Below are 26936 nucleotides of genomic sequence, written 5' to 3'. Positions count from 1 at the left end.
AGAAGAGGCTGTTGGATTCCCTGGGACTGGAGTTACGGACAGTTGTTAGCTACCATATGGGTGTTGGGATTCGAATCTGGGTCTTCTGCAAGAACAACCAGTGTTCTTAACTGCTGAGCCATCTCTCCAGCCCCCTTAAATTCTAAATCTTAAATCATGTGCAATAAAAATTATCACATGGCCCACTTTCCCCAAAACTATGATATTTCACTATTTCATTGATGTATGATAGTTGATGGTGTATTAGAATTATAGTTGGAAACTTTTATCTTTATGATTCATTAAGCAAAGGTGTCTTGTACAAGTGTTTCAGGTTCTATAGAATACAACATTGGATTTAGAGATGTCAGCAAACACTCCAGACCTGGAAACTTGGGATTCTACAAGCCCTGTTTAAGCTAGTTATTCCATGAACTCTCCCACAATAGGACTTACAGACGCTTTCTTTTAATTTTAACTAGTTTGGAAATCACCAAGGTTGGTATGGATAGAAAACTATGAAATATAATATATCTTCTAAATCACCCAGATGACTTGAATAGGCCAAAAGTATTAGAGTCTTACCAGAAAAGATAACTTTCTAGTAGATGCCAAGGGAGAGTCAGACTGCGCTCATTCAGGTGAGTAAATATTCCAAAGTCAGACATACAAGAAGGTTACAGAATGAAGGGACAACTGAGTCATTGTCAAGACACGGGGTGCTGGATTAACAGTGGAAAAAGACATACAACATCAAAGTCTGTCTACTGCTACAGACTTTAATGAAACTTCTATGGAAGTTCAGACTTGCAGGGGCCTCCTTTTCAAACATACTTAGCTACAAAACCAAAGTCATTTCATGACTCTGGAAATATTTTTGTAAAAAAAATAGCAACCCCCCAAAAAAACAAAAAACAATGGGGTGTTGTGGTGATTGCCTTTAGTCCCAGCCTTCAGGATGCAGAGACTGGTGGATCTCTGTGAGAGATCCACATAGCAAGTTCCAGGCCAGCTGGGGCTACAGGAAGACCCTATATAAACAAAACAAAACAAAACAAAAACCAGGGAAAAACAATTCTATCTGCTTTTTAGCAAAAACATATGGTACATTTTAAAGAACTCTCTGGTTTGAGATGATGGAAATTTGGTCAAGTTCTCTTCCCAAAGAACACTGAATAACCTCTAAGGAAAGACAGCATCCCTGAGAGGCTGTGTACTTGCCCAAGAGCTGGTGTTTGCTAGTGACAATAAAGACCGTTTGTTCCTTCTTCTGCAAAGAAGCATTGTGTTCCCACTACAAGGAAGTGGTAAACTGATTTTTATAAGGGCCCTATGAGTGAAGCATTAGTTCCAAATGTATTGATTGAACGTTATTTTAACTGAAGTCTTATAATGAAGAACTTTGAGATCTGTTTCCCCAACTGCATGTGCAGCATTCTAGAAAAACAGCAGAGGGCACTTCAAGACTGGTACATTTGCTTGGTCTCAGCATCTCATGATAGCTAGCTATAAGGTAAGTTCAAAGGATGGCACTCAGTCTAGCCTTAGACTATGTGTTCTGTACTGATACCTTTACAGTGTCCTTCAAGAACTAGGGGTGAAAAGCACACCTTCGGCAAACCTACAGTAATGGCTAATACAGAAATGTACCTTTAAAACATTTTTGTCAAATTAGCAATAAAAGAAAGCTTGTAAAAGTATGCTAGAGTATTAGTTCATGGTGTGAATCATTATATATTCCAGGATGTTCAGCAATTTTAATCGAAAGGTTATACACTGAATGAAATATCTTCAGTTTCTTTGTAATTCTAATGGATAATGGATTTTATTATTTTATTTTAAAAATAATAATAATTATTATTATTGTTTACGAGTGTATTGCCTGCATGTGTATAAGTGCACGATATCTTGCAATGCACGCAGAGGTCAGCAAACAGTGTCAGATCCTCTGGGACTGGAGTTATGGATGGTTGTTAGTCTCCATGTGGGTGCTGGGAATTTGGGTCCTCTGCAAGATCAGTCAGTCAGTGCTCTTAATTGTTGAGCCATCTCTCCAGCCCCTGGATTTTATTTTTTAACTGAGCATATTTCTCCTAGAAACAGAATTCATTTGTGATTGGTAAATCTTTTACTTTGTATTATACTAAACATGAACATTTTCACAAACTTGCTAAATTTTAAAACTTCTGTATTTGGTTCATAATTAGAGGAAATTTTGTTTTGTAGTAATAAATTTGGTTTAGTAAAGAAAACTTTAAGCATTTGAAATCCCAGAACAGTGATGAGAGACTTCTAACATATGAGTTCTATAAAATTCAAATTTTAAGTTTTTAAAAATTATTTTTATTTTGCTCATTGTGGTAGCACACGCCTTTAATCCCAGCACTGGGGAGGCAGAGGTAGGCTGACTTCTGTGAGTTCAAAGTCAGCTTGGTCTACATAGTGAGTTCCAGGCCAGCTGGGGCTATAGGGAGACCTTGTCTCAAAAAGACCAAAAAAGTTTTTACAATTTTATGAGTGTATTGCCTGCATGTGTGTAAGTGCACCTGCGTTGTACAATGCCTGAAAGTCAGAAGACAGTGTCTGATCCCCTGGAACTGGAGTTACAGATGATTGTTAGCCATCATGTAGGTGCTGGGAACAGAACCTGGGTCTTCTGCAAGAGAAGCCAGTGCTCTTAACCACTGAGCTATCTCTCCAGTCTCAATTTTAAGTTCTTTAAGAGTTAGCTTGTGGTCATTTATAAATGTTAAATTACCTAATTATGCATATGTCTTAACTTTAACATTGTAATACATGCACATTTGTTTATAAATACACAAGGAGTCTCGATCATTTGACTGTATGGTTATTACAAGTTTGCATTTAACAAACTGGAAAAAGAAATGCAGGCACAGAAATTAGAGTCAGCAGAGAATCTAAAAATGTAAGATCCAAAGAAATTCATAAATTTTCTTTTTATGGCAATGATACCCAAGATGCTTTCGATGTAAGTCTTTTGAATAGGAACACTGTGTAACAATACAGGATAAATGCACTGTGCATCTATGGGAACCGTTATAAAATATGATGGTTTTAATATATTTTAATTCTCCAGGATTGCAAGATAGACTAGGTTTTATTTCATCTAAAGAAAAAATTATTCTGTAATATATGCTGTTTAAACTTAAAGCATGAAATGATCTGAGTGGTTTTCTCTTTTATCAGAAGCAAAGCATGCAACTGTATTTACTGATGGATGAGATCCTCCACTAAAATACTAAGACAGCAAACAATTGTGACTCTTTGCAACTCCTTGATAATCTTCAGAGAGAACTGTCTGAAGACATCCCCGCCAGGTACTTTAGCAAGTACATAAAGCTGAATAAGGCACTAGATGAATTCTTGCTCAAGCAACATTGATTCTGTTTTCTCAATTCCAAAGTAGACAGAAGAATTAAAAAACAGGTCTTTCCTGCACAAAAGCAACTCCAGACGCTAAGGTTTATTTCATTCCACTGTTACAGTACTCTGAGAAGGGTGGGTGGACATCCATACTGACAACACACTGAACGATTTGCATTGTGTATTTGTGTTCACTATTGATGTGATTTTATACTGCAATATTCCTGTCAGGTTAAGCCTTATAACAGCTCATTTTTTATATGATTTTAAAAATTATTTTTATTTTATGTGTGTGCGTGTATTGTCTGCATGTAGGTAAGTGCACCAGTGTCATGTAGTACCTGTGGAGGACAGAAGAGACTGTTGGATCCCCTGGAACTGGAATTAGGGACAGTTGTTAGCTGCCATGTGGGTGCTGAGATTCAAACCCGGGTCTTCTGCAAGAACAATCAGTGTTCTTATCTGCTGAGCCATCTCTCCAGCCCTATAACAGCTCATTTTTGAGAGAAGAGCTAACGCTTACAGGATGGATCTTGAGTCCAATTTGTAGGCCTTACAGCTTCTCTGTTAGCTGCAGGCAGGGCAGTAACAGAAACTGTCCATAATTCACTCGTATGTTTTCCTTCAGTGTTGTGTAAAAGAACAGTTGAAGAATCAGGACCAAGCCAGGGGAATTTGAAAAAGAATCAAAATGGCTGCTATATGAGAGTAACTGAGTTGCATCAAGGTGGTGATTCTTGTAGCAAGACGTTTGCTTCTAAGTATTCAATGGTGTCTATAGTGCTCGGTTGCTGGAGCAATGCCACAGCCTTGGGTGTCTTAGCAGAGGAGACCAAAGAGAAAGGGAAAAGAAGAGCAGGTCATGTTTATTTCACCAATTTTCATGTTGCTTGCCTGGATGTGTCTTTGTGAAGCTCAGGAATTTTATTGCACCTAAAGAGTTTGGGTGGGAGGAGATTCTAGCTTCTCCCAAGCTGTTTAATTTACTGCCAGGAGCACTTTACTACCTAGAGGAATGTGAACAAATAATACTTGCCTAGATTGATGAGTCCATGATGCTAAAACATTTTACAGTATAATGTAATAAAAATTTTAATAATGCCAACTTGTATCTTCCATGTACTCAGGATCTGGAAAGACCTGAGACATTTTTTTACTTCCATTAGTAATACCTTCTTATTACATGGATATGCTATCTTTTCCTCTTTTACTAAAGAACCCAAATCTCAAAGAAAATTGAGGCATTAAAGTCATATGACTGCTTAAAAGTGGGGGGGGGGCATGGAAATAAAAACCTAGCTCCTTTCTTGATGCCCATTTTACTGTACCACCACCCCCTGAAATCCCAATTCTTGTTTGTATCTTAGATGGTAATTGTTTTAAAAGAATGATGCCCTTAAAATAAATAAAGTCTTAACATTTTGTTCCATCTGCTTCTAATCTTATATTTAAATTTTCGTTTGGAGGAAGAAAACAATAACCCGTACTCACTGTAAGGAATTTTAGTTCTTATTATCTAAAAATGCAGCTTCCAAAGCTGAAAGTATCTGATACACTTGTTTTTACCCTCTGTGTGGGATTTATTATCAATCTGCTAAGAAAATCCTTGGCTCCTCAGTGAATTTAGGTTCAAATAAAGCCAACGCGCGCGCGCGCGCGCACACACACACACACACACACACACACACACACACACACTCACAAAACCAACACAAGAAGACCCTGCTTAAGCGGCATCTGCTATAGAGGTTGCCAGGACTGGGAGTTATGCATGACCACTCGAGACCAGAGAAACTGCAGTGGGAATGTCACAGTTATTATAAGCACCACTTTTAACTGAGTCCCTCGCATGCAGAAACTGTGATGAAATCCAAGATGGCTTTAAACAGCTCTCAGGAATCTCTGTTAACACAGGCATGCTTCCTCCTCCCATACAGAGAGGAAACATCACCAACCATCTTTCTCAAATAATCCTGAGAGAGAATTATGAATCTGACTCTCAAGACAAGACATGCTCAAACACGTTCAGTGATCTAAGGGCAGCACAGATCAACTAAAAAAAATATCAAACAACTCAAATTATGATAACCATGCCTCTAGGGATCAGTATGTCTTTATCCAGGTGATTTAAAAAAAATCTCAGAAACATTGAGCAGAAATTGTTTTCCCTATTGTTGTTTGGAAAATGAAGATGCTTGGGAGACTGATTTAAAAACATAGGACTAACACCAGATGTGTCTGCATGGAGACAAACAATGAGGAATTCAGGAAACAGAACTCCAAATAAAATCACTATATTCATTAGGTATCTTTCTGATTGTTGTACCCAGCCCCCACCATTTAAATAGATGACTTTTAGAAATGATTAGGATAGAGTTGCATGCTTTGTTTGGAAATAATTTGCTTCTTTTCATTATCTTTCAAGTGCATGTAATTGGATAATTGTGTATATATTAAGTTCCATTAACCATGGAGGGTCTGACTGGTGAAAGGCACATAGGGCAGGAGCTACTGTCCCTTTTCTGAGTCTATTGCATCCTGGCAGAGTGCTCAAAAGTTTGCTTAGGGGAAGAGAGCACAGGTACCTCTGATTTACCCACAGAGGCAATGTACACATCTGTCTATTAACATGTGGGAAGTAGTTACATTTAGAAGAAACAGACTGACACATCTGTTTACCCCGAGTCTAAGTAAATCTCATGGTAATTAGCATCTCAACCAGCTGAGAGGTAAGTGGACCAAAGGGTTTCCCGGCAAAGATGTGGACAGTTTCACATGGATGGAGGGCTTTGAAAACAAGCTAGTTAAGTTGCATTTATTTATAAGTAGAAGTAGAAAGGCATCTTACAATTTGTAACTGTTGCACCATTTCTTCTCTGTAAGCTAGTTCCCTTTTCATTTGATCCTGAAAATTATCTGGGGGGAGAAACAGAAAAGAAATTGATTAATCTATGTGTAGGTATTGTTGGCCCTCTAAATTGTAGCATCCTGAATCCATGCATTCAACAATCTCAGGACAACAACAGCATTAAATGGAATCTGTAATAAACATGCACAGATTTGTTTTCTTGTCCTTATTTCTTAAACAATATGGAGTAGTAACTATACATACAGCATTTACCTTGTATTAGTTATAGAAATGACCTAAAGCAGGGTAGCTTAAAACTCTCCACTCCTAACCCCTTTTCACCTGAGAAATTTTTATGTGACCCAGTTATATAGGTATATAAAGTAGATATATAAATCAATAATTATTGATAACAAATCATAAAGAAATTTATTTTAAAACATTTTTGGTATACATTTAATTGCACAATTTATTAAAGATAAAATCAAATTTGCATACTAGTAAGATGGATGTGCTTGCTTAGTTTTGCATAAAGAATTAAATGTGGCTGAATATTTGATACTGTAGGACAGCTTTAACATTTTAGAGTTGATTGATATTTGATCTCATAATCATGAGTGCTGAGAACATTGTTTCACATAAATACAAAGTAAAAAATGGTAGAAGTATATTTAGGGTCATTTCAAAAATTATTGGAAATTCTGACCTTATCCCAATTCAAAATTCATTTGGCAATTTTTTTTTAGAAAACTTGAATCAACAACTCAAAACAGAAAAAATTTAAAAAACAAACATCCTAACACAGTACAATCAAAAGATATATTAGAGGCTGAAATGAGATGGCTCAGCAGTTAAAAACACTGACTGCTCTTGCAGAGGACCCAGGTTCAGTTCCCAGCACCTACATGGTGGCTAAAAACCATCTGTAACTACAGTTTCAGGGGATTCAATGCCCTCTTTTGGCCTCTGCAGGCATCACACACATGTGATGCACTTAGATGCACGCAGACAAAATACTCATACACATAAAATAAAATAAAATTTAAAAATTATACTAAATTGATCTTTACATACTGAGGAATGATGGTAGGAAAATCTTTTTAAAATATTTGTTTTCTGTAACTAAACCATTATGTTAAAAGAGTACAAAAATGTGTATGTAAAACCACTGAAATTCATAACATATAAATCTTAAATCTGAGCCAAGGTGTCTGGGTCACATTCCTTGGTGTTGCATTATGTGCTAGCTGTAGTGAAGTCAAGCTATATAACATGGATGAGCGAACACCTTGTTTCATTACACATTTGATTTTGAATTAGCTTTTGGTTTGATTTTGAATTAGCTTTTGGTGGTTGTGTGTTTAGAAACCTTTTATTTTGGCCAAAACTTTCATGACTCCTGCAGTTGTAGCTATTTTTGTGACTTCATACACAGTTTCTTAGTTGTGACGTAAAGTAAACATGGGTTATATGGAAATACTAAACGAGACTTGAGCATTCATCCATGGAATTTTGGCATCTGCAGAGGGTCCTGGAACTAAACCCCTGTAGATGCCATGGGAGGACTATATCTGAAAAATAAAGCATCTTAGTGCAAGAGTCTCTTAACTCCTTTAGGCTGGGTTTTTTTTTTTTTTTTTTTTTACAAGGTCTCCCTGTGTAGCCTTGGCTAGTCTGTATCTCACTAAGTAGACCAGCCTGGCTTGAACTTGCAGGGATGTTTCAGACCCTCAAGTGCTGAGATTACAGGGACATGCATAATCCTGGCTTTTGAAAACTAAACAGTTTAGTTATTTGAATAAATATTTTCAACATTTTATACTTTAGACAACACAGGAAATCCTGAGAGGAAAGGTTATATCATCTGTCTCACAGTATCTCATGTTCCATTGAGTCTGATCCCTTGCACATAGGAATTACTCAGAAATGTGCAGTGAAATGCTCTTTACCCTTTGCACACTTGTGCAAGCCACAGCATGGAAAGCCTCCACTGTCTGAAGTCTAGTGCTAGCCAAGGGGTGGAGCTCAGACAGCACTGACTACAGGGAATGCTGAGTACTGTGCAGCTAATACCTTTTGGGGAAGATATGAGTCTGTGAATGATGCTTGCCTGGCTCCCTTGCAGTTCACCTTGCTTGGACTCCTGTCGAACTCTCCAACCAGCAAGGCTTCTCACCCCTTGTCAGTCCTGTAATGGTGTCCTTTGCCCTGATACATGCTATAGAATTGGCCACAATCTGAGAAGAGGGCATCTTTAAGAGATACTGCTATACAAAATAGTATTGCTATTCTCTACATTGATTCTTTTATCTAAATGAGTTCCTGTGTACTGTTTTTTAAAATGTAGCCTTGGCCAAGTTGGCTTTTTCAACTCTAAAGAAGAAAGGAACCTGAGTTCATATTGCATGTGTGGTTGATAGGCAGAAGCTTGGAGAAACCAGAAACTTCACCTGTGGTTTTTTTCCTTTCCTTTTCTTTCACCTTTATAGCCAACTCTCTGTGAATCTCCTGTGCTCTCTCCCCATTTCCCTCTGGCCCTGTCACCCCCCATGTGCAACTACCTCTTCCAAAACAGGTTTCTGATTGACCTCAGGCCTGTAGTCTCTGCTCTGAAAATTCTTTTCATTTTCCTAAAACTCTGCCTGAAAATCTTCAATGGTTTTCTAATGCTTTCAAGGTTAACAGATCTTTTACCACTCATGAAGCTCTGTTATAGTTAAAAGAACCAATTCTTTTCATTTTCTTGACTTTTACCTTTCTTACTCTATTTGAATTCCTTCCCCAAACCTGGGTGTAAGGGACCCTGACAGCGTCAGTGAGATCCAATGAAGATAGCTCACGTCGTTTTTTTGGGGGGGGGCTCTAGCAGGAAGGCCTTATTTTTAATTCCAACAAGGTCCCATCAACTGACCTGCTTAGAGTCACGTAGACCTGGACACCTCATCATTTGGAGCCATAAGCCTATCAGCATCCACTTCTTTAAGTTGACCAATCCAAAATTAGGGGAGAGAAAACCACTGAAACCCTTAGAACCCAGATTCTCTCTATGGGATATTGGATTTCAGTTTCCAGGTCCCCCTTCCGCTTGCAAAGAGCTCATCTGTCTGCATGAGTATGTGTATATATGTGTGATTCTTTATCTTACAATAAAAGTTTGTTTGCTATTCTCTGCTGGTCTGAGATTTTTTTCCTGCCTTTTAATTCTTTAATTGGCAGAGAAAACTAACCCAATAATAACTCTAGACTGATAACAATGCTAACTGTAACACACGGGCATACATTATAATTTATGTTTGAAAGGATCAAATCCCTACTTTCATCTCTGAATGTTATGAGGAAGGTTCACAGTAGAAGATAGAAGGTCCAGTGAGGGGCGATGAGAGGCTGGGCAGAATGTCCTAGGAGTCTGGAGGGAGGAAGGGGTGGAGCAAAGAGATGGAGAACAGCAATCTAGGTGGCTTGGTTGGCTGTAGCAGTGGGTAGAGAGGAAACTTCCAGCACTCTACCACCCATCAAACTACCCTTTAGTTTTCAAACAGGCATTGTACTGCCTCTAGGCTCTTGTTCCTGCTGTGGGCTGCCTTTGCAAAAAAATACCTTCATTTTCCTTGAAGTTCAGTCCAAATATCATCTTTCTCAGAAAATCTTTGAATTCTCTTGATTCTCCTGCCAAAATCAGTTATCTTTCTTTTGGACTCCTCTAGCATTCTGTTCATATCTCTATTAACATATCCATAATGATTATTACTAGTTGGAATATACTTGTCGCTTAGCTCCATAGTGAGTTCACGGGACAGGAAGGTAAGTGTTAGATACTTTAAACATTTCCCAAGCCCACAACAGTGCTCAGCATGCAGCAGGTGCAAGTGAAGGAACTGGAGAGTGAAAAGAGCCCAGGAAGATCCCCAGGTCTGGCTCTGCCTTGCTATGGGGCGTCAGACTTTCCGCAAAAGAAACCAGTGGAATGATGTTCTTAAGGAATGTTCTTGCTCTAGCATTTCAAGATCTGATGACAAGACAAACTGATCTGGTCAGGATCCAAGCACCTTTCCTGCCGTTCCCATGCTGAGGAGGGAGCGTGCCCAATTCTGGTCTGCTCTGATGGTAATTAGGAGTAAGGTGCTGTGTAAGGAGCTGACAGCTACCACACCACACCACACACCACACCACACCACACCACACCAGGGGACTCTGGAAGTAGGTCAGAGCCCACAGCCTGGGCACAGGGCAACAGGAGAAGCAGCCTGTCACAAACTGTTCCATCCTAAGGCATTGTCCCAAAGCCTGTCCCCAGTGCCTTCATGACAACCACTATGTTTCCAGACAGAATGATTCTCCCTCTGTGAGGAGAGAACTTTTCTCAAGTGGTCAGTAGTGTCTTCAATCCATCCAGGGATTTTATCAGCATGGTAACTGGGAAGGATGAGGACGGGGAGAAGCCAGGAACTGGCCACTTAGGTGGGGTACTTCCCTGGATCTTGAAAGATTACAGGGGGATGGGGTGGAACAGCAAAGGGTAATTCAGAGGGAAATGATGGCAACTAACCGTTCCTTAATTCATGCTCAGTGCTCTGCTATGGTGCAATTAATACAATTCCTTAAAGTGTGTGTGCGTGCATGCGTGCGTGCGTGCGTGCGTGCGTGCCTGTGTGTGTGTGTGCGTGTAGCATTGTTAGAAAAATGGTTAGTGTTTTTCTTAGTTTGGAGTAGGGAAGGGCATCAAAGGCCAAAAGCAAAGAGCAAAAGATTGGTGGGTTGTTTTGTTTGCGACAAGATCTCATGAAGCTCGGTAGACTAGAACTCACTAAGTAGCTGAGGCTGATCTTGATCTCCTGATCATCTTGTCTCCTGAGAGCTGAGATTACAGGCAAACAGGACTACACCCAACTAAAGATTGATGAATTTGGTCAGACAGAACTTGAAAACTTTGCTATGAAAGCAATTTATGCAATTTATACATTAACCCCCCCCCGAGAATACCATACTTAACATTTAAAGGTAAATTTAAGGAATTTTTTAAAATGTCAAATAATTGATATTTTAGTATTTGATTCTACAGGATTGGGACTTTATCTCAGTAGTGAAATATTTACCTAAGTATGCACAAGGTCTTGGGTTCCATTCCCAGCACTGAAAATTTAAAAAAGGAGTTCCTACAAACCAATAAAAAAGTAACACATCAAAAGAAATGTGGGGAGAGAATACCCAATGAGAACTCACAGGGCATACGAACAGTGACAGACAAACAAAATGCGTTTGACATACTAGTAGTAAAAAAGTAGGAAATAATCCTCAAATTAAAGAAAAGATGTTGCACGGAGCTTCCAAGGATGGGACTATAGATTGTTCACCCTTTCTGGAAGAGGACTTGAAGTTACTATGAAAAGATTTTAAAAGTGCATAGCCTTTAGCAGAGCAAAGCACTTAGGAATAAAACAAAGAAATAATAGCAGTTACATGCAAAGACTTAGCTTTAATATTTTCCTCGTCTAAAATTTGGGACAAGCTTTGAGGTTCAACATATATATATATATTTCATTTCTCTTTAAAAACATTTTAAAATAAAAATCTGAAATTCTGCAATGTTAACTGTTTTTCTTACTAGCTAGCAAGATTATGGGTGACTTTCTTTTCTTCCCTCTGTATTTCTGTATATTTAAATTTTTCTGTGATAACCACATGAATGACTTTTGAGATATAAAAACTACCAATTAGAAAATGAAAAAAAATTAAATTTTGCTATATTCAAAGACTGGTGAAGGTAAAATTGGAGATGAGAAATCATCAGGCTTATTTCTCTAATGAGAGTCACTTATGATGCAACTATTTTTAGAAAATGATAGTACGAAAGGAGACAGCAGAGAAAGGCACTACAGTGCAACACGCCAGCCAACATGGTGGCAAGGGCTTTGTGTGGCCAGTGAGAACACTTTGAAAAGCAGTTTCCCAAACAGCAACAGACAGTGTACCTTTTGCGTTCTTGGGACCAAGAGTAGGAAGAACATCATCTGGCACATCTGGCTCAACTGGGAGGCCCTTCTCACAGAGCTATAGACCTGAGACTCACTCATATGCATTGTCTTTACTTTTTTATCACTGTTTCCAAACAACTCTGGAGACTTTTGATCTGTCAGAATTTTGGAATTCTCTCCCACCCCCACTTCCAGAGGTGGCTACAAAGAGAATCCATGGTGGCAGCCACAGATAAAAGATGTGGACAATCAGATTCAGTAGATGAGGCTGAGTGTGTTTTCATTAAGAAGTAATCAAAGGGTTGGTAGGATGGTTGAGTCTGGATGACAAGGTCAAGGACCTGAGTTCAATCCCCAGAACCCATGTTGGGCATGTGGCACACACATGTAATCCTGGTGCTGGGGAGGCAGAAACAGGAGGATCCCTGGGGTTGGTTGCCCAGTCCATCTAGACTAATAGTTGGGCTTCAGGCCAATGAGAGATCCTGTCTCAAAGGAAGTGAAGGATGTTTTTGAGGATTACACCCAAGGTTGCTCTCTGGCTTTCACACACGTGTACACATGTGCATATGGAATTGCACACATGTACACCCTCACATACAACACAGACACATGCACATACACATATAGAAAAAGAAAAAGAAAAAAGTAATCAGAGTAATTTGGAAGAGTGATTCCTTATGAGGATCTAAAATGATGCCACTTTAGATGAAATCTCCTAATGTTGTTCATGAAGCCCCACCCACTAGTCCTCATAAATGACTGGCCTTTCCATTCTCTTTTCTGAAAGGCTGTGAGTTTGTCTCCAGATCTACAAAATCCAGGATGAACTCATCAGCCCTGGCTGAACACCTCTGTACATCAGCTTTTGCTGATCCAGTATCATCTTTTGTGGTCAATTTTAATCTTGAATATGACATTGATATGTGTATCAACCATTTTCTGAGAGCTTTGTTTGTACCCACAACATATCAGTGCTGGAGGCAGCAGCAGAAGGATGTTGTAAGTAGCTCACCAGGATGGCCGACAGCAACATGGATGAGTTGGAAGAAGAGTCAGGACAGAACCCTGGAGAACCAGAGACAAATCCAGGAGTCCTTTAGAAAAGGGTGCCCATGCCAGGGTGAGAAGTCTTCCTGGTGGTGGAGAAACCTGAGCTGTGTCACAGGTGGGGAGGAAGACCTGAACGGGGGAGGTCTTGGGAACTAGAGCGAGAGTGCAGAGGTGGGAAGGGAGGAAGGGGTGGTCTCTGTGGCCCCTGGAGTAGCGAGAGGAAGAAGTAAAAATGAGCAGAGGTAGAAGGCACCAAGTATGCAGGGGATGTGGGTAGGCAGGGGTGAATGTAGAAATGGTAAGCAGCAGGGGTCCCTACAGTTTCCTTACAGTGCAGAACTTGGTGTCAAAGGTGGAGTTTTAGGGGGATGGGGATGACAGCAGGAAAAAAGGCTGGAGCAGAGAAGGATCGGGGGAACAGGGTACCCATTCACTGCCACCATTCACTGCACCTTTAGCAGGCTCCAAGCTCAGGGCCGGCTATGCAAGTGAAAGTAAAATGAATAAAAACATGACAGCAAAAGGGTGAATGCCTAAAGTAGAGGGAGTTGGAGGCAAAGAGAGGGAAGAGGAGACAAGTTTTCTGGAGATGGAGGACATGCTGGGGTGGTGACAGTGACTTCTGGATTTAGTTATCAATGAGGGAGGCTTCAGAACAGTGCCATCCAGGGTCGCTTTTAATTATCTACTGCTGTCCAGTCCAAGATGACTTCCATTGCAGAAAAAACCTCTCATCTTGTCATCTCAAAGTGACCTTAATAATGGAGAGCACCAAGCCACCAAACATATATCCTTCTGACCCCCAATCCAGGTGCCTGTCTCTCACTCTTTACTTCCAATAACCTATTGCCTCTCTTCTCACATCATACTCAATTTGTCAATAGCCCTTGTCTGGTATTAAAATGAGTTTTCCTGACTATTCCATCCTTTATAGAGGCCACAAAATCCCTTCAAATTCTGGTTTCTATTTTGGTTGGTTTCAGTAAGCATCAAACAGGACAACAGTCTATGGTTGCAACAAGTTACATGTATTGGTAATTATTTCTCATCCTCGCCTCACTTCATACATTCCATTCATTTAATCCTCTTGGCAACCCAGGAGACAGGCTGCAGTGCCTCTGTACAGATGGAAAAGAGGCTAGGAAACGTGTCTCGAGTCGCCTGGCCACCAAGCAGGTAATGCCGCTGCCAGACCTGGAGCCCTCCCTAGGAACCTCTAGCCTCTACCTGCTCTAGTGACTGCCTGACACCTCCCCCGCTGTTGGGATCCTGTCTTCCTCCTTAGCAGTGTCAGGCAGGTGTGTTCACATATTGCAGCTCTGGAAACTTCCCTCAGTGCAAGGTAGAGAATGGTTTGTTCCTTCTCCTTCCCCCCTCTTCCCCTGACTTCTGTCTTCCACCAAGGATGCAGGCCTATAGCTCCTCCTCCCCCTCCTCCCCCTCCAATCTCTCTCCTCCTTTCCCTCCTCTTCCTCCTGCTTTCTTTCTTCTTCCTCTTCACTTCTTCCTTCTCCTTCCTCCCTTTCCTTCTTTTTATTTTCTCTTCTCCTTCTCTCCCTCTGCCTCCTTTCTCCTTCGCCCTCTAATCTTCATCTGGTTCTTTCTATGCCCAGGACTGGTTCGCCTGGCTCTCCTTAGTCCTCAGAACCACACAAAACTCCCGCAGCCCAATATTGGGTTCCAATTTTAGAAATCCTTTGCTGAGCTCTGTGCTGAGGTTCTTTTCCTTGTCCTGCTTCAGTCACAAGACTGCAGCTGATGCCTACTGAGCACTGATCTTGCACTAAGTACACGCACAGTGCTTTGTGTGGATTGTCATTTAGCTCTTTCATTCTATAAAACAGGAATTATCTGCCCTGATTTGCGGGTCTGGTAGATTTTTGAGCTTGGATTCCTAATTTTCACACTCTAGAGTTCCTCCCCTGGGTTCCAGGGCTCTAAAGTGCCCAGATTTTGCCCATGACTGTGAAGGTTTGTCTACCTCCTAGTACAAGCCTTTCAGGCCTCTTAGCGATTTCTCCTCGCACATCCTCCAGATGTGGCTTCCCAGAGCTCAGTTTTCCCTTCTCATCAGGGGAGGCTGAGTCTGTGTGTTAGCCTTACCACATCTCACATTTAGCTAACAAGCACATAATGTGCATTTGCTATTTTCATCGTGTGAAGCTTGACTGCCTTTTTGTGGTGTGTCTAAACCATGCATCATTCAAAGCTGGGCACACACATACCACTTCCTTGGTCAGCAGAGTATGTTGTAGATTTAAAAAGCGGAAATTTTTGTTGTTCTTTATTGAAATGTGTCATGTATGTGGCAGTCACAGAGGCTTCATATTAACCCTGATCAAAATGATAAGTTCTAGGTCTAATTTTTTTATTGTGGGTTTTTGTTTTGTTGTGTTTGTTTTTGTGGTGCTGGGGACTGAACCCAGGGCTGAGCTACACCCCCAGCCCAGTCTAACATCTAAAAAAATATTTTGTTTATTATTTTTATTTTATGTGTATGAATGTATTGCCTATATGTATGTGAGTGCACCTGTGTCATGCAATGCCACGGAGGTCAGAAGAGGGCTTCGGGTTCTCCTGGAACTGGAGTTAAGGATGGTTCATAGCTGCCATGTGGGTGCTGGTAATCGAACCTGGGTCCTCTGCAAGAGCAGTCAGTGCTCTTAACCGCTGAGCCATCTCTCCAGCCCCCCAGTCTAACATTTTTTAAAAGCATAAATATGTATGTGTTATATAAAAGAGCAAAGGAAATATGTAAATGTATACATTACTATGAATTACTTAATCCCTTAAATGATTGTTAATTATTAATTAGCTGTTACTAATAGAATAAATTACGACTACACTGGCCTCATGGGGAGCTGAAAGGGCACTTGAAGGCTTCAGTGGACTTAGACCCTCTCTGCTGGATCTAAAAGCAGAGATTTGCCAACTCCATAATTAGATAAAGCCAGCTACAGGAAAACAAATTCTTCACTGCCTCATTGCTGCGTGAGAACCACGGGAGACATTCTTTCTTAAGCTAGAAGTTGGAGAAGCATGGATCCTACTAAATACCTGCTTCTTAAGACTGCAAAGATCTTTTTAAATGTTTTGGCTTTGTTGACGTTACAAATGCTGTAATGTTCCTAAATTCACTATAAAAGGTTCACTATTCTCCTGTCTCTGGTCTTGTTCCGAGGTCCAGAGGCATTTTCTGCATTCAAAATATGGAAGCCCACGGGGGCTCAAATCTCCCTTACAGTTCTGGAGCAAGTTCTTGCTGCTCCTGTGTCAGTGCTCCCTACCGTCAGACAATTGCCGATTTCTGCTGAGTTCCCCCACCCCAACACCATCGGGGCTGTGGTTCTGACACAAAAATTGCCTGCTCAAGTTTTGTGATGCCTAGATTAATTAAAGGAGACATGCTGATATTCTAAAGCAGTGTCTCAGAAAAAAATTAAAGTTCACACAATTTAAAAAATGCATACTATTTTCTTTCCCACCTTCATTTTTCTGAAGAGAGGATACACCTAAATGAAACATCTAAAAGCTTGGAGGACACTCTCACAATGCGTTAGCTCACATGCCACTCAGAGCAGATGAAATTTGGAAATCTGGACACCTACCATGAAGCCTTTCTGAAATTCCAAGACTCAGAGAGCAGAAAGACACCTGCTAGGTTACAGTGTCTCTTGCTTCACATTGCAATGGAATTCAACATTAAAATGGATCGAGACTGTAAAACTACTAATATTATGCCAGTTGTAATCACAGTGGTGCCCCTTAATTCTAGCTTCACTATCCTGTTTTGTTTATACTAGGTCAAATACGGCCCCTAAAATTAAGTAGAAAATTCCAGAAATAGACAATAAATCTTAAATCACTTTTGTTGTAGTATACGGTCATAATTGTTTTGCTTTGTTTGACACAGAGTCTCATGGTAGCCCCAGCTGGTCTGGAACACACAATGCAGACCAGGCTTGCCTGGATCTCATAGAGATCCATGTGCCTCTGCCTCCCAAGTGCTGGGATTAAAGACATGTGCCACCATGCTCAGCTCAACTGTTCTACTTTTAACATTAGTTATTTTTGTTGATTTCTTACAAATTAAAGTCTATCATAAGGTATGTGAGAGGAGGAATAAGTAGTACACACAGGGTTGATACTAACTGAAGTTCTGTGTATCCAGTGGGAGTTGTGGGGCATATCCCCTCAAGATAAGGGGGACTACTGTTATCAAATAGATATGTGTACATTGAATTGTTAACACTTAAATGTTCATGTTTATCCATAATTTAATAGCTGTAAATTAAATCTTTTAGCCAATAAACTTTTTAAAAAATTTTTATGTTTACTAGTGTATTGCCTGCATGTATGCGAGTGCACCCGTGTCGTGCAATGCCGCGGAGGTCAGAAGAGGGTTTTGGATTCCCCTGGAACTGGAGTTAAGGACGGTTTGTAGCTGCCATGTGGGTGCTGGGAATTGAACCCGAGTCCTCTGCAAGAGCAGTCAGTGTTCTTAACCGCTGAGCCATCTCTCCAGCCCCTGCCAATAAACTTTTAAAATTATTTTTATTTTGTTATTTATTTGTTTTTTTACTATTACCTTGCACAAGCTAAGCAAGCACAGTATGGATGAATATAACTGCAGCTTTAGTTTTTTATTTTATTTTATTTATTATTTTTTATTTTATGTGTATGAGTGTATTGCCTACATGTATGTAAGTGCACCTGTGTTGTGCAATGCTTGCAGAGGTTAGAAGAGGGTATTGAATTCCCTGGAACTGGAGTTACAGACAGTTGTTAGCCACCATGTGGGTGCTGGGAATTGAACTCAGGATCTCTGTAAGAGCAGCCAGTATTCCCAACCACTGAGCTATCTCTCCAGGCCTGGGCCTTATTTTTTACTACTAACTTTGAGTCAAGGTCACACTAAAGTACTCAGGCTGGCCTTGAATTCACTTATGGTAGGCCTTGAACTTGGGTTCTTCCTGACTTGGCCTCCTGAGTAGCTGAGATTAAGGCCTGCAGCACTATACGTGACTCCAAAAAATGTTTAAAGTTAGAATTTTTGCTGTGAAAAATCTTCCTAAAATGTGTTAGTAGCAACTTCTAAGAATCAAGATTACACCAATACTTAAAAGATGTTATGTGGACATTGTACACTGTACACTGAAGGTAAAATACAGTGCCATGAGCTACAAAAATGCCTGTTCTTTTTAAAAACCTAAGTTCATAACTTCAGCCAATTTCATATTCAGCTCCCTCTTCACTATGACCACCAAAAGAAAGGTGGTTGAGACCTATTCGAGGTTTGTGGAGACTCAATGAGTGACTGACAGATATTAAGGAATCTTAATCATAGATTAAAGAGTCTATAAAGAATTATCCTATAACTGCATACTTATGTCTTGAAGCACTTTTCCCCAAGTTGATTTTCTATAAATTCTGACATAATTGCTCTAAATTACTTTTTCTCTATGCTTTTATAATATTACATAAAATACAGATAAAAAATCCACAAAAAATATTTTCATGTTTATATATATCTCAAACATCATAACCAGAGCTATCTGAGAATAAAAGTTAATTGTTTTTTTGTTTTTCCCATCTCAGAAAATAATAAATATTCAGTAATTAGAGTAATTATTTTCTATCAAAACATATACTCTAAACATATTTGAATATATTAATACATTTTCATACTTATATGTTTATATACATATTTTAAAATACACATACAGCTACACACACATATCAGTACATAAATACCAAACATTCTTGTAAGAAATTTTATCTTTGAACAAATTCAAAGTACAAATAAGAGACTAAAATTTATGAGTATTTCGACAGAGCATGGGGAGACTGTGTGAGCTTTGTACTTAACCTTACTGTTTACAATTACATTCTTAAACTCATAATAGTGCTGTCATCAAATATCACACAGGAAATGAAAGGAAAGTGATTTCTTACTGAATACTGGGAAAGACGTATTTCCTTTTAACACTTGGAATTCTTGTTCTAGTCGTCTCCGTAAATCTATTTGCTCAAACAAAACCTTCTGAAGTTCCTCTAATAGAGAAAAAGAGAAGACTCATTTTACTAATCTTTACAAATAACTCTCCAGAGAACTGTTATATATGGCAATTTATTATTATAAGACAAAATATTTTACCAGTTTAAAAAGTGTTGCATAGACAGAGGATAGATTTTGCACAGAAATCCATGAATATAAATCAATGCAATATATTATTTTAAAGTATTATATTACAGTGTCATGTATTGATTGATATGTATGCATTAATCTCAATTATACCCACCCAATGGTCCATATATTATTCATATGTTGCTTGTCAAGCTTAAAATATGGTGCAGAACAAAAATACCTTCTTACTATCTCCATAGTCTTTAAAAGCTAAGTCTACAGTATTAAAACTTTCTTTTACCTTTCCCCATATTTTCTACATCCTTCTTGAGTGAATGAGGTGAATTGGTTTCTTGTGCATGTTCACCTGTTAAAAAAAGGGGGGGGATTAATTTGCATAGGCTATTTTCCTAAAGTTTTTTCTTTCTTTTTTTATATCTACAAGAGTTTATTTAATATAACCTGAAATTAGACTTTCATAGAATCAAATGCCTGTGTGTGTGTGTGTGTGCCATTCCCCTGAACCACAAAAGAAGCTTCAGAAAATGAGGGCAGAGCCTGCCTGGCTCCTGGAGAGCAGAATCCTCAAGCTACCCTCTCCTGGCTCCCCTCCACCATGTATCCTTTACACAGGTAACTGCTGCAATGGATGGAAGAGGAGGCTGGACCAGTCAAGATTTCTGGTGGAAATCTAATCAGAGTCCCTCTCCTCACTGAAGTGAGGAAACCTGCTTTCTCCTGTGAGGCGCTTGAGACTGGCAGAGGCAGAAGTCTCCTAAATTTTTGGCGCCTCTAAACTTGGTAACTTCAAAATTTGGGGCAATGAAAAAAGAAGCCAGGGGAAGCTTTGATTTGTCTTAGGAGGAGCATCAATGTGCCCGGGGGACTTCCTGGTTGAAAAGAAATGTAAGCCAAGATAGAGAAACGAAATGAGTTATCTGCTAGTCTGTAAATATTTACTTACTTGCTGATAGTCTATTAACTACTCATCTGGGACCCATAAAAATGATATTGTAGGAGCTGAGGGTGTAGCCCAGGGGTGAAGCACTGGCCTTCCACATACCAGGCCTCAACCCAGCATCCAAACCAAGCCAAATCGAAATAGCCCATCTATATTATGAATAAAGGTCAGATTGTTGCTCCTATCTATTTTGAATTACAGCAAACTAAGAAAGTATATTTATTTACAGTAAATTGTGTCTTCCATAATCTATGGAACCTAAATACAGCAAAGAAATCCATACATTCAGTTAATTAGATCATTATATTTTCAAATTTCAAAACTGATTACTGTGATAGGCATGTAACTTGATTAAACTTCTGCTTTTGTCTATAGGGGTGTGGTAGTACAGGTAAGAGCTCTCCGAAAGGTTTTATATATTCCCCTCCCTGGTTTGCAGAGGCTAGGTCTCTTCTCTGTGTCTCCAGAGCATGTTGCCAAGGCCTCTGGAACAGTGGTTTGCCTGCTCTCTCCTCTTCTTCACCCACCTAGGCCATGTGCTACTGGAATCAGGGGCTCTGTCTCTTCTCCACAGCCAGCCTAACCCTGAGCTAGACACACAAAAACCCATCAATGAAGTGTCTTCAGTTGTTACTAAAGGAACCTCAAGAGGATGTAAATTCTAAATTATGGCTCTGGCCAGAACTCATCACTTCAATTCTCTGCTTGCTATTTATTCATTTCCCTCAGCAAGAAATGAAGTGTAATGGCCCCAGGCACTTGTAGGAATACTGGGAGATTTCATCGTCAAGGTAAAAATTGCTATTAAAGGAAAGAGAATTTCTTCCCAAAGCAGCAACCTCTATTGCAGTACCATGGACAGATGAGAAAATCCTTAGTACAATACTACAAATCTATCCTACCTGGTGACTGGAGTGTGTGCATGTGTACAAAGATTCGTCTTTGTAAAGACTTAAATGCCAGGTGTGTGGGGGGGGGGCACACCTTTAATCCCAGCACTTGGGAGGCAGAGGCAGGTGAATCTTTTTGTAAGTTCAAGGTTAACCCGGTTTACATAGCAAGTTCCAGGCCAGCCAGGGTTGCATTGTTGAGACTTTGTCTCAAACAACAGCAAGAACAACAGCAACAACAGCAACAACAAAAGACTAAAAGTCTTGCATGTAACTGATACATATATGCAAATATTAAATATTTTGAAATACATGCATAGTTAGGTGTGACCTAGTTATGTCCTTCACATAACCATGTTCCTTAATGCAGGCATTGTCTAACAAGCAGAACATGTTCAAACAACTTCATTCTAACCCATCTTGAGTATGACCTCTCTTTATAGTCTCAAGTACACTCCTGAACCTTGACAACTTGGCTTTCTTCCCTATATAATAAGAAAATAATGAGGAAATATCTGTGAAGTAGCCTAACTGTAGTCCATTGCACTTCATATAATATAATAATATAATCCTTAACAAATGCTATCACCTACAGAAAAGCAACATTAAAGTTGAGAACAAATCATTAATATGTAAATCACGTACAAGAGCAAAATTTGAAATGAAGATAAACGCATATTAGGTGCAGTTTTGTCTTTTCAGCCTCAGTTAACCAATTCAATGCACAGAAGTTTCCTACTCAGGCAATAGTGAAACAAGAACAAGCATGTGTCTGTCTTTGTACTTACCCATGTGCAGCAGATGACTGTTCCATTCCACAACTTAACTTTCAACATAACTTTCAAAATATGACTTACAAAGGCAATTTTAGAGGCTTTGCTTTGATCATGTGATAGACCAAATCTTTTTGATTCATTAATATATTTTGTGGATTGTTTATCTCATATTATGCTTTAATTGGATAATTAAATTCAAAAATTAAAAGTAAAAAAATATTTTTTCTTTTCATTTCATAATTACTAGCTTTACATGTGTGTAGCACCGCTAACTCAGTAGCTAATAAATGGAAATATACTGACTACAGGAAAGTCTGCTGGTGACAATACAGGGCCACTCTATCAGCTCTGTGGAGGTTTTAACATTTAACACTGGTGTCTGTTTCAAATAGACATTTTACTGCCATTTCTGAGCAGTCATTCAATTTAGAGCTTAGAAGATCCAAATGTCTCTTTTACTAAGAGTTTTTTTTTTTTTTTTTTTAGGGGTAACTGTTAGGTAAATAAGGACAGAAACAGCCTTGGCTGCCTTTTGTGCATGTTTTTACTGGACCATTGCCTTCTAATATTACTAATCTGTAAAAACCAGATTGTTAATGGTGGTTTAAAAAATGACCTCTGGGAGCCTGGTTGTTTGTTCACTATTACTGCTAATGTTTTCCATCTGGTTAAATAAAAAGCAGTCTAATACTAGATTAAATAAATGTGATTTAGGTGATGACAAGCTTCCAATTTTTAATATTCCGTCAGGTTAGATGGATTTCAATGTTCAAAATTAATGAATGGTTTTGGTGATGTCCCTAAATTAAAATGATTGCCTTCTTTCTTCCTATATTTCTCTTTTTTTAAAAAAAAGAAAGTTACAAACAGAGGAAACGGGAGAGCTTAGAGATCTCAGTGGTTTGGAGATAGAAGACAGAACATTGTATATGGAAGGAAATCTTTCTTAGAGGTCAGGCCTCAAATATGTCAGACTGTAGAAGAAATCACAAGTGTTTGGAAGTGGGAAAGTAAAAGAATAATTGGGGTCTAAATGCACGGATGGGTAGATGGGACCCAAAGCAGCTGCAGAGGGGTGTGTCTTGTCATGGGACCTGCATGGTTTCATGAATTCTGCTCACCCCAGTGGATAGAGGCAGCAGGGTGCTACATCAGAGAAACCCCACTGCAGCCTAGTACACCCCAAATCCAAAGCTAGGGTGTAAAGTGACTTTCCTGGTCTTTCCACGGTCCTCTAAGCCTAGGTGGTCTCATGTTTTAGGTGAATGTTCTATTCCACCCTTAGTTCTGCTCTCACTCAGCCGTCGCAAAACGGAAGTCCAAGTGAGATGGGTATGAGGATCTGCCATACTACAGTAGACATAACTAGGAAATAGCACATGAGAGGGGACTGGAATTTACAAAGGGAAAAAAAGAAACTGTCAATGCATTCATTGCATTACCTTTCAAGGCTCCTCAAGAGTAATTACTTTCTCCTAAATATCTTAGCATACTTATGCTCAAAAATCTGCAAAGGATCCCCTGGTCTTCTTCCCAAAAAAGTCTACTCTAAATATCTCCCTTGAAGTTTCCAGGTCCTTCCATAACCTTGGGTCTGGATTCCCCACTTCCCCACTGAGCTAATCCATCTTTACTGCCAACACAAATCCTTTACTGTAGTCAAGAGTTTATTTCTTACTCTGGCTATCTCTGTTGCCTAATGTACCCACCCTCTCCTTCTTTCCATTCAAAAGCAGAATGCCATCTAAGTCTCTACTTGGCATGAACTGAGCCTTTCTATCTTCCCAACATTCAAATGTTGAAATCCTCATCTCTAAGATGATAGTTCTAAGAGGTTCACCCTATGGAGTTGATTGGGTCATGAGGGTAGAGCCTTGTTCCATCATGTAATATGTAATAGGGAAGCATCTATCTACGAATCTGAAAAGAAGCCCTCATCAGACACTGAGTCTGGTTGTACCTTAATTTGAGACTTCACAGTTTCCAGAACAGTGAGGAGAAAATGCCGGTTAAGTACTCAAGTTTAGGTGTTTCTGTTTCAGCAGACTGATGGGACCAAGACACTTCTCTTCCAGGAGTCATTCTTCAGCTTCAGTAAATGCCACTGATCACCCCCTTCCTAGACTAAAGTTCAGAGTTTCTTCCCTTTAGCCCTTATCACTTGACATTCTAGCTTCCTATCTAGGAGATGCGCTATTTAATAATTATGTATTTTTACATTTATTTATTTATTTATTTATAGAGAAAAATATCAGAGGATAACTTGTAGGAGTTGGTTCTCTCTTTCTATCATTTGGGCTCCAGGGATCAAATTAGCATTGCCAGGCTTGGCAGTAAGCACCTTTACCCACTGAGCTGTCTTGCTGGCCCTAGTATTTTTTTCTAGAAAGCTTTTCATTGTCTTCTCTCTCTTTGAGTTTCATATACATTTAAACAAATTTTTTAATGAAAAGAAAAATTTCACAAATAAAAAATGGATATATGAAATACAGAGATCCTTTAATTTTGAGTCACACATTGGAAGACTTCAAGATACAATATATAAAAATGTTTGTAATAAATTAGAGACTAAAGATTTTATCAAATTTTATAGGCAGATGAACTGAGATACAAACTTACCTGAAGTTCTCTCAAAAGTGAGAGAATTCAAATCCAGATCTATCACTATGGCTTTCAAGAATTTCCCTTATTTTGCTTTTTTAAAAAAATCATAAGCATGCTCTAAAATAGAATGGAATAATAAATCAGAGTGCTTCATCTGCTATATATTCATGAGGAGTGTAACTGGTTTTTACTATTCTCAGAAATCTATCCTCAGCATATTAAGTACACTAGAGAATCATACCACTGGAATCAAATTGATTTTAAAACTTCTATACATATAACAAGATGCAGCCGTGCTCAGAGTCCGCTGGTGTCCGCATTTCCACAATGAAGGGTATTGAAAAGTGGGGACGACTCCACTCTCCCTGATTCCCTTGACCTGCAATAGCTTTGAGCTTACCCCACTGCATTCAATTTCAAATCACTTAACTTCACTGAAGTTATTCAAAATGGATATGCAAAACCTTACTCTGCAAGTGAAATTCTACCATTTATATTTTTGAGTTGGCAATATTTTGGCCAAACTTCTATCATTTTAATCTGTCGGGCTTGGGTTTAAGCAATAGGTCTAATTTTAAAGTTTTACTGCTGTCTGGGGAATTCATGTTGCTTAAGAACCTCATGTTTGGCCCTCTAATTGTATAACACACCCGTGTTATGTCACAACACCTACTGTGTATAATGTTTTAACAGGAAAATTTTTTAAAGAATCAGTTAAAATGTCAACTTCAAATTGCTGAAAATAACTTACCAATAAATCTGAAAGTCTGGAATAAGGACTAAACTGAACCAAACAAGAAATGAAAAAGCTCCACTGGAATCAGCTATTGTTGCTAAACTGAAATTGTGTTAGAGCCAGTTAATACAGTAGTGGACATGTATGCATCTTTACTGAATCATTTAAACTTCTTAATAACTTACATTTATGATTGCCACAAGAATGAAAACTTCATATAAAAATATAACCTGCATCCTGATTTGTTAGGTAGTTTGAAAAAAAATTTTTCCTTCCATGTTCTACTTGTATATGCAAAGGAATTAGATTATAATAGTGTTATTTTTCAATAATAATGATAGAATTAAACATTAGCTAAAGGAACATAGCTATATAAACCCTACTGGATGGCATTTTGTTTTATATTTGAGTTTAGATAATTTGGGGGTTTGGTTTGAGACAGTGTCTCAGTATATAGCACAGTCTGGCTTTAAATGTGTGATCCTCCTGCCTCCACCTCTTAAGTGCTAGAATTATGGGTGTTGCTTGGATGGTGTTTTATATAGAACTCTACTGTCTATATGCTGCTGTCCAGTTCATCTGTCTCCTGCTCTAGATTGGTAGCAACCTGGGGATAGAAACTGGTGTTGCTTTTTATTTCTGAATCCCCAGAGCTTGCAAAGTACCTAGCACATTTTAGGCATTTGAAGCCAACTGAAGAGCAAATAAATAAATAAATGAATGTACTTATGTAGCCAGGAAAGCTAGCAGTTGTTGTAAAGAGAGAAATCTCTCCATGAACAAGCAAGGGCACTGGCTACACACTGTTTGGCTGCTACCAACTAGTCACAAATGTTCATAATCTCTTTGACTTGTTTGAGTTTCTGGTACTCTGCCAAATAAATGGAATCTCAGAATCTGATCACGACTCAATAAAGTAATGTCAAAACACAGGCCAATTGGGTGCCCCACTCTGGGAATTTCTCAAACTTGTATGTCAACAGGAAGACCACAAGCTAATCTTTTCTACAAGTAAGGGCCTCTGAAGGTATAACATGCTAAGTTCCACAAAACTCCAATACCTTAAACTCTGTGAGGTTTGAAACTCCACAGACACAGCCAGGTGCAGTAGTACCCTCCTGTAGATCAACTACCCAGGAGGCTGAAGTGGGAGGCTTGCTTGAGCCCACGGATTTGAGAGCAGCCTGGGCAATACAGGGAGACTCCATCTCAAAATAAATTAATAGATGAAATAAAATAAAACTCCAAAGGAATCACAAAGATGAACTTCTTGTGACCCAATGTTCTAATATAAAGTAGACAATTTATCTGAATGTTGCTTATTTAATAATGTTTTCACCCCTTCCACATCCTTCCCATTCTCCCATTCAATACAAGATCATATCATATAACCTACTACCTACAAACTTCCCTGAATAATGTGAGGATGAAATTGTGATATGGTAAATCGATGTGGAAGAAGTTTCTCTGGGAGTCTGTATTAAATTAATTATTGTAAGAAAGGCACTAGCAATATATCAGTAGTGTGAGTGGGTGTTATTACCAATATAACTATTGACTGTGCTACCCTGAGCTCTAGGCGCAGCAGAATGTTTATGTGAACACC

General features: G+C 39.1%; 1 protein-coding gene across 2 annotated transcripts in view; it reads right to left on the bottom strand.

The window, feature by feature from the left end:
• Skor2 (SKI family transcriptional corepressor 2) overlaps positions 1–26936 on the bottom strand; it is a 43831-nt gene that overhangs the window by 7540 nt on the left and 9355 nt on the right. For both annotated transcript variants that reach the window (XM_029560095.1, XM_029560096.1), the window contains exons 5-7: positions 19665–19730; positions 19192–19290; positions 6212–6279 (exon numbers count right to left, since the gene is read on the bottom strand). In XM_029560095.1, the coding sequence (XP_029415955.1) occupies positions 6212–6279; positions 19192–19290; positions 19665–19730 (233 nt within the window). The remainder of the gene's footprint in view (positions 1–6211; positions 6280–19191; positions 19291–19664; positions 19731–26936) is intronic.

Source organism: Nannospalax galili, unplaced genomic scaffold, assembly GCF_000622305.1.
Source record: "Nannospalax galili isolate Female #2095 unplaced genomic scaffold, S.galili_v1.0 scaffold169, whole genome shotgun sequence".
NCBI classification, from domain to species: domain Eukaryota; kingdom Metazoa; phylum Chordata; class Mammalia; order Rodentia; family Spalacidae; genus Nannospalax; species Nannospalax galili.
Note: the sequence above shows the minus strand (reverse complement) of the source record. Positions and strands in the feature narration are given on the sequence as shown.